Source organism: Myotis nattereri (genome assembly GCF_964212035.1).
Source record: "Myotis nattereri genome assembly, chromosome: X".
Taxonomy (NCBI): Eukaryota; Metazoa; Chordata; class Mammalia; order Chiroptera; family Vespertilionidae; genus Myotis; species Myotis nattereri.
In genome coordinates, this window is record NC_138078.1 from 120,072,397 (window position 1) to 120,081,764 (window position 9,368).

At 40.0% G+C, this 9,368-nt stretch overlaps 1 protein-coding gene across 1 annotated transcript; it reads right to left on the reverse strand.

Annotated features, from left to right (window-relative positions):
• Nucleotides 1-1,625: 1,625 nt before the first annotated feature.
• LOC308511804 (myosin-binding protein C, slow-type-like) lies at nt 1,626-8,353 on the reverse strand (the record flags this gene model as incomplete). The annotated part of the gene is given in 3 exon segments (XM_081081678.1): nt 1,626-2,021; nt 2,027-3,411; nt 8,326-8,353. Coding segments are annotated over 3 exon segments (1,809 nt in total).
• Between the last annotated feature and the right edge of the window lie 1,015 nt (nt 8,354-9,368).

The following is a 9,368-nucleotide window of genomic DNA, read 5'->3' on the forward strand; positions in this document are numbered from 1 at the left end:
CGAGCAACCCTTTCACAGGGGTCGCCTAAGACCATGTGAAAACACATATATAATTACATATTGTTTTTGTGATTAATCACTATGCTTTAATTATGTTCAATTTGTAACAATTAAATTGGGGGTCATCACAACATGAGGAACTGTATTAAAGGGTCGCGGCATTGGGAAGGTTGAGGACCACTGTTCTAGAGGAAGCCCCCTCAATTAAAAATCCTCTGGGAAGTTTGCTCAGAGCTCAAGGGCTTCCCACATTCTCTGGTGCCACCTGGCGGAGAACAGTAAATAATGAACAGGATATAGGAAACTGGGCGGTTAAGTTTGGAGTGGAAGAAGGACCAATAATGCTGGGGTGGACAGGGACTTTGGGGGTCCAGGACACCCTAAGGAAAATTGGGAGCCTTGTGAGGCTGGTGGGACATGAAAAGGGAGCTGAGGAATGTAGAATGTTAAACATAATATGTGTAAAGCTCCTGGCATACAGACCTAACTGCATCAGAAGGCACTTACCACATGCTGGGACCAAGCTAAGAATTTTACATGTGTTTTAAAAATTTAATCCTTACAGCTACCTTTTGCAGTAGCCCCATTTTGAATACAAGTGAAGCGAGGATCAGAAAGATTAAGTAACTCACAGAATTAGTTAGAGGCAGAGACAGTGTTCAAGTTTTCAATCATGATGTCATAAATTGTAGCAACTTCCAATGGAAATTAAATGATGTGAAATTAGAAAGACCATGGAGGAGCTTAAACACTTTGAGTTTGGGTCAGGTAGACTCTGGTGCCAGATCTAGGGGAGTGAAAGAGTACTATCATACATACCACCTGCTCTATCATCTTTACCTTGAAATATGGGGAAACCAAACAGAGGTTGATCTGGAATTCCCCCACCCACCCTGTCAATCAACAAGTACTTTTAGGCGCCTGCTGTACCCAGGGCTTTGTGGGATATAAGGGCATTTTTCCTAGGAGTTTTGGTATGCTGGCATTACTTGTGTCTCTCCTCACACACACACTCTCTGCATCTTTTAAAGACCTCAGGTCAATGAGTGTGTTGGTGTATCTTTCACAAAACACTGTCTCATAGGGAACAAAAGACCAAAAGCAGATATCATCTATATTGATCAAGAAATTAGGGAATATCTTGGTAAAAAGGAAAATAGGGAATCAGCAAGCACTGAGCACCTGCTATATGCTGAGTGCTTACCTGCAGAATCTTAGCTAGCCCTCCCAACTTCTCCTTTTAAAAATGAGGATAACTGAGGTTCAGAGAGGTTAGGCAACTTTTCCATAGTCACACACTAATCAGTAGGAGAGCTCTGTATGACTACAAAAGTCTATGCTTTTTTTGAGAATAAAGGGTGTCATTTTTATTATAGAAAAGTTCAATCAAACAAAAAATGGAGATAATAGTGTAATGAAATCCCTTTTTTGTTTACAGTTTTTTAATGAAGCAATTTGTGCAAATATTTTTTTCTTCTTCAACATTAGAAGGAAAAAAAAGAAAAGAAAGAAAAAACAACAAAACAAAAACGGCCACACTTGGGTGCCTGGTGTTAACACAGACAACGCTTTCTCATTGCAACCATATTTCAAAGCAGTAGAGTGCAGGGTCAGTGGCCGGGCCCTTAGTATTCCTCAGGATTGCTTGAGTGCAAATCTCGCATATATGACTCAATTATGTTAGGAGGTACACCTTGCAAGAGGAGCCTACAGAAGGAAAGTCCACCTTTCACCTCCAGTTTGCATTCGACCTCCACTGTCCCTAGGTTATTGACTGCTTTGCAGCAGTAAGTGCCTCCGTCATAGGAGCTGGGCTTGCGGATCTCCAGCGTACAGACCCCTTGGTTGCTGAACATCCTGTATCTTGGGTCATCCACAATAGCAACTTTGTTTTTCATCCAGGTTATTTTGGGCTTGGGATTTCCTCTCACACTGCAGTTCAGAGTGGCATTGTACCCAGCTATAGCATAGGTGTTGACCAAAGGCTGAGTGAACATGGGCGCCTCTGTGAAATCGAAGTCTCATACACTGGATTTTTATAGACTTTGCCATCCTTGGCGATCACAGCACTCTCTTTAGTAATTGTTGCATTTTCACTGAGGCCACACATGTTTTCAGCAAAGACCTGGAAGTAGTATTCATTGCGTATGACCAGTTCAGTAATGGTGACATGGGTTCGGTGATAGTGCTCAATGACAGTGAACCATTCCATGCTCTTCTTGTCAGCCTTCTGGATCGTGTACCCTGTAATGGCCGCATTTCCATCATCCTTTGGTGGTGTCCATGATAGGGCAACATTCTCTCCCCAGACATACTCAATCTTCACAAGTTGGGGTGGACCCGGACGGTCCACGATCTGGATGTCGATCGATGCGCTTTCCACGAATTTCTCCACTTTGACTTCCAGATCATATTTCCCTGAGTGGCTCCTCTCCGCTTTTCTGATAAATATGATAGTGTCAGTCTCAGAGTTGTGAATGTTGATTTGATTTTCATCAATTTCGGCACCATCCTTCTTCCAAGTTAATTGTGGTCTTGGTTTTCCCTGGAAAGGTACCACCACGTTGACAGCTTCTCCAACTCTGCGGATGTAGGTTTGCTTCAGGTGCCGTGGGATGCGAATCTTTGGAGGCTCTATGATTTCCTTCACAAGGATGGGCTGAGAGTAGTACTTGGGCTCGCTGGCACCGGCTGCGTTCACAGCCTTCACATGCACAAAGATCTTTGCATCCGTGGGCAGGCCCGTGATGGTGAACTTGGTCTTGTCGATCAGATCTGTGTTTGCAACTATCCAGTCCTCAGTTCCTTCAAGGCAATACTCTAGCACATAGCCATCTAAACCTGCGGCACCGATCTGATGTGGGGGCCGCCACTTCATTGTGACAGTGGTGTCAGTTACATTGTCAACAGCCAGAAGTGTAGGGGGGCTGGTTACAGCCAAAGGAACGAATGGCTTGGAGGGCATACTGGGCTTGGAGATGCCGATGGCATTGACGGCAAAGATACGGACCTCGTAGGCCACGCCTTCAATCATTTTTTTGGGCTCAAAAGTTGTTTCTTTGTAGAGCTCAAAGTTCAGCCTCATCCATCTGGAGCTTTGCTTTTTTTTCCTTTCAATAAAGTATCCTAAGATTGGGGACCCTCCATCGTAGGCAGGAGGCTCCCAGTTCATGATGCACCAATCATCTCCGACATCTGTCACATTCGGTGCCACTGGAGGATCAGGGATGTCCACAACTTTAATCTTGATGCTGGCATGTGCTTCTCCAGCTTCATTTTTCAGATTTATGTTGTAAACACCAGAATCATCTCTTTCAGCGATGTCACTAACCAGAGTGCTGCTGTCAGGGTAAGATTCTGCCCTTATCCGGCCACTGCCCTCCATGATGGCCTTAGTATTTGACTTCAGCACTGCGCCTCCTCTGAGTCTCGGTATGTTATTCTCTTTCCTCCTAGTTGTAGAACTTCCACTCAGCCGGCCTTCCTGTGGTTCTGGGTGATGTCCGTTCCGTCTTTTAGTTGTATTTTTGAAGTGGTTGTTCAAGGCAGCATACTCCGGCGTTAACCTATGACGCCATCTTGGTTTCTCCAAAAAGAAGGAATCTCTGAAATCCCTTTTTACCAATAATTGAGTTTCAGTAATTATTACCACATACTCAGCCTTATTTCATCTGTACTCCCATCTACTGCCTCCCACCAAACTGGATTTTTTAAAGTAAATTCCATATGTAATGTCATTTTATCCACAAAATTTTCAGGATGCATCTCTAAAAGGTATGGACTTTTAACAAAACATACTGTTCTCTAATCTGCAAAATTAATACTAATTTCTTCATAAGAGCAAATATGCGTGTTGTTTGCAATTTTTCACTATTGTCTCATGTCTTTTTATCATTTTTCTGTTTTTTTTTTCTTTTTATTGAGATGTAGCTCAGAAATGGTAAAATGCACAAATTTAAGTGTACACCTTGACAATTTTTTACATGCATATACATCTGCATCACCAAAGCATATTCCAAAGTGTATGCATTAACTTGACACTTCAACAGCAATGTATGAGAGTTCAAGTTGTTTCATATATTCACTAACAGTATTGCCGGTACTTTTAATTTTGAGACATTCTAATTGGGAAGGTGTTAGGATAAATGTCTCTCTTCTTATTGATTTGCTTTTGAGAGAGAGGAAAGGAGAGAGAGAGAGAGAGAGAGAGAGAGAGAGAGAGAGAGAGAGTTGTTGTTCCGCTCATTTATGCATTCATTGGTTGACTCTTGTATGTGCCCTGATTGGGGCTGGAACCTGAAAACCTGAAACCGTGGCACATTGGGACAATGTTCCAACCAACTGAAGGTACCCAGCCAGGGCCTAAATGTATTGTATCTTTCTTTATTACTTTATGTTTCTCTGATAAATAATGTTGAGAGCATCTTTTTCTCTCTTTTTTTTAAATATACTTTATTGATTTTTTACAGAGAGAAAGGGAGAGGGATAGAGAGTTAGGAACATCGATGAGAGAGAAACATCGATCAGCTGCCTCCTGCACACCCTCCACTGGGGATGTGCCCTCAACCAAGGTACATGTCCTTGGCCGGAATCGAACCTGGGACCCTTGAGTCGGCAGGCCGACGCTCTATCCACTGAGCCAAACAGGTTAGGGCGAGAGCATCTTTTTCCATGTCCATTATTAAAAAGCTTCGGTTTGTCAATATTTTTTTATTGATACTTAGAAGTTCTTTATATGTTCTGAATATTTGTCAGAATGTATACATATCTTGTCCCACCTGGCTGGCCCTTCTACTGTCTTTATTTTTATCTTGTGTCTTGATTAAAAGGTATTATTAGCTTTAATAAAGTCTAATTTATCAATATGTCCTTTTTTGGGGGGAGATTAATGTTTTTTGTTCCCTATTTAAGAAAAATTTTGTCTCCCTAAATGAAATAAAACTTCTATATTTTTTCTAGAATTAATGTTTGTATATGATGTTAGGTAGAGGTGAATGTTAATTTTTCCATATGGGTATTCACTTGGTCCAGCATTATCTTTTCACCACTCTGTAGCAATAATGCCTCTGCCAACAAAGCAAGTTTCACTGAACTGTTTTCCTATGGTTTCACTAACACACTATTTAGTTACTATGGCATTATATTAATTATTGCTATGTATTAGTATAAGTACTCTAGCTTGGTGGTGGATGGAGGTGGTGATTCTTTCTCTCCTTCTTTCTGTTTCTCCTTTATTATCTGGGGTTTAAAATTAGATTGTCAATTTCCAAAAACCTGCTGAAATTTTAAATGCTATTACATTGAATTTGTGATCAAATTGGGAAGAATTGAGATCAATATTGTTTTCTCGTTCATAAACCTGGCCCATTATTACATGTGTTTAGATATTCTAGACAGTATTTTATAGTTTTTATGATACAATCTTATAAAATATTTTGCAAAATGTATCCCTTAGTGTATTTTTTATGTTTAGGTGCTATTATGAGTGAAATTGATTCTTAACATTGTTTTCTATTTTTTACATTGCTATTATACATAAATACAATTGATAATTATGATTATACAATTGATAATTGCACAGTCAAACTAAGAGTGAAGGAAGTTAATATGCTCAGGGGAAATTACAATCATTGAAAGAGAATGATGCCTTGGTTCATTAGGGGAAAGGCTTTGCTTTGATGGAAAGATTAGTAATTGAGAAACTGCCACTGTAGAAATTATAACTGTATATATAAATTCAGAAGACTTTTTCCACCTAGCTATCAACAACAAAACAAAACAAAACAAAACAATTATTACAGGGAATTTAATGTTGTCCTGACACCACTTATTGTTTTACTGGGTTTCCATCTATTATCCCATTTCATTTTAATAACTACCAGAACAGGTATGTATGTCAGGTATTATTTTCCCTGTATGAAAGATGAGAATGTTCTGAGGGGTGAAATGACTTATCCCAGATCAATCAGATATCCAGTGAAAATACTTTCCATTCCTGGCCCGATATTCTTTCTATGACACCAGAAATAATATGGTAACAATTAAATAAGACCTACCCAAAACCTCTAGTGAAATTCCGAAGTTTAATCACTACATAAAATGCTTGTGTTCACTCTAAACTCAGGAGTCTACTAAATGATACTACAGATAGAGAAGAGAGGGCTGATAATAATCCGGTAGACCAACAAGATAATTTAATTGCTGCATTAGTTAACTGCTGTTGCATAACAAATTACTTTAAACCTTAGTGACTTAAAACAATAAATATTTATTATTCCATATACTTTCTGAGGGACAGGAATGACTTTGCTCGATAGTTCTGGCTCAAGATCTTTTATAAGATTGCAGTAAAGTTGTTAATGAGGGATTTGGAATCTGCTACCAAGCTCACTCATGTGTTTGTGAGAAGGCTTCAGCTCCTCTCTAGCTGTGGGCCAGAGGCCTCTATGTTTTGACATGCTACCTGGACGTCTCCACAGGCTATTTCACATGGCAATTAGTTTCCTTTTCTCAGAGTGAGTGATCCGATAAAGAGAGCAGAAGTGAGTGAGAGCCCCCAGATGAAAGATGAAAACTTTTATATCCTACTTTCAGAAGTGACATACCATCACTTCTGCCTTATCACACAGACCAACCCTGGCATGAATACCTGGAGGTGGGGATCATTGAAAGGCCACTTTGGAGGCTGGCTACCACAATAGCAAATATTAAGAGATAGTTTTACAATGTGCCAGACACTATGCTGAACACTTTACCTGTAGTAATTTATTTAGTCCTTACAACAACACTGAGAGGCAGATATTATTATTATTCTTTTTTCACAGATGAAAAAAACTGAAGTTGAGTGTTTAAATAACTTGCCTAAAATCACAGAGCCAAAAGTGGTAGAGCCAGAATCCAAACCCAGGCTATTTGGCACTATAACACTAAGCTATATTGCTTCTATGTTCAGCTATTGGTGTTATAAAGGTAATAAAATTAGAAAATGTGATAAAGTAATTGGAATGGGAGAGAACAGGGAGTTTTTTGTGTGTTTTTAAAATTCTTTATTGTTGAAAGTATTATATATGTCCCTTTCCCACCCATTGTCCTCTCCCAGCCTGCCCCTGCCCCCCAGCCCTGCCTTCACCCCCACCGCTGGATTTATTTTTATTTTTATTTTTAGATTGACTTGTCAGGTTAGGCCACTCTGTAGAAGTGATATTTATTTATTTATTTATTTATTTATAATTTATCTTTACTGTTGAAAGTATTACAGATGTCCCCTTTGTGTTTTTTTTCCTCCTATTGACCTCCTCCACCCCGTACCTGCCCGTCCCAGGCTTTCACCACACTATTGTCTGTGTCCATGGGTTATGCATGTATGTATATAAGTTATCCAGTTAATCACTCCCTTCCCACCTCCACCTTCACCTTCCCTCTGATATTCACCAGTCTGTTCCATTCTTCTATATCTCTGCTTCTATTTTATTCGTCAGTTTATTTTGTGTATTAGATTCCACATATGAGTGAGACCATGTGATGCCTATCTTTCCTTACTGGCTTATTTTGCTTAACATGATACACTCCAGGTCCATCTATGCTGTTGCAAATGGTAAGAGCTCTTTCTTTTTACAGCTGTGTAGCATTCCATTGTGTAAATGTACCACAGATTTTTTATACACTTATCTACTGATGGGCACTTGGGTTGTTTCCAGTTCTTAGCTATTGTAAATTGTGCTGCTATGAACATAGGGATACATATATACTTTCTGATTGGTGTTTCTGATTTCTTAGGATATATATTCCTAGAAATGGGATCACTGGGTCAACTGGGAGTACCATTTTTAATTTTCTTGAGGAAACTCCATACTGTTCTCCACAGTGGCTGCACCAGTCTGCATTCCCACCAGCAGTGTACTAGGGTTCCCTTTCCTCCACATCTTCGCCAACACTTGCCATTTGTTGATGATAGACATTCTGACAGGTGTGAGGTGATACATAATTGTCCTTTTAATTTAAATCTCACAGATGATTAGTGACTTTGAGCATTTTTTCATATGTCTCTTGGCCTGGAAGAAAATAAACTGATCCAGAGACATTGAAACATGCAACAGATTGACATATTTCAGAAAGAGGGGGAATGGGAAGAGATTAAATGAAGAATTTATATGCACATATGCATAGCCCATGAACAAACAATAGTGCAAAACTGGGTGGAGAGGGTCAACGGGAGAAAAAAGGGAGGGCATTTGTAATAATTTCAACAATAAAGTGTTTCATTTTGTTTTGTTTTTTTAATAAATATAGGAGTCTCACCAGGGGCCTAGGAAACTGAGCACTTACCTTCAGCTTTCATTGCTTTTCCAGGCATGGCAGAGCAGCAGTAGGTGGCAGCTGTATCCCAAAGATTCCCTATTATCTCTCCCTTCCTCTCTCTTTTCTACTCCCCCTGTGGTCCTGTCCAGGAGTGACAGGCATTATGGGAGCACTGTCTGCTGCTTGGAGTTCCCCAAAACCAACATTTTGAACATTGCTGTATACACTTCATACAGAGGGCACATTAGTTTTGCTTTGTATGTCTTAATTTGGTTCCCAGAGGAAAAATTTTAATACCAGTAGAGAGAATTATAAACCAGCTAACATATGGGGCAAGAAGCATAATGGTAAAGGTGGCAGACAGGGCTACACATCTCCTGGAGTCTGCATTAACCATAAGATTCACAGGCTAGATCTGGGGGAAGCAGCCAAGCTCCCAGTAGAAAGACAGGATCAGTAATTCTTCACAATATTTTCACAGTAAATAGCTGTCCATTTAAGGATGTATTAGCAGACTATGAAAGCAGTCACATTGGACCTGCTTTTTTGTTTTGTTTTGTTTTGTTTTGTTTTGTTTTGTTTTGTTGTTGTTTAATGGGTTTTGGCGGGGAGGAGATAGTACTTTCCTTCTGGTGTCTCAGATGGCACATGAACTCAGGTCATGAGGCTCGTGCCCCCACTCAAGATATCCTAGCCCAATAATCTTTAAAATGTGGGCTGCAGACTCCTTATTGAAAGTAGTCTGTCAATCTATACATTTGGATATTCTGTACTTTCATAGATGGGTAACCTAAACTTTTTAAAATATATACATTTTATTGATTTCAGAGAGGAAGGGAGAGGGAGAGCGATAGAAACATCAATGATGAGAGAACATCATTGACCAGCTATCTCCTGCACGCCCCCTACTGGGGATCGAGCCCACAACCTGGACATATGCCCTTGATCGGAATTGAACCCAGGACCCTTCAGTCCACAGGCTGACGCTCTATCCACTGAGCCAAACTGACTAGGGGTAACCTAAACTTTTTGATATACATTTTTGAGGCCCTTCTTTGAGAACCTTCATT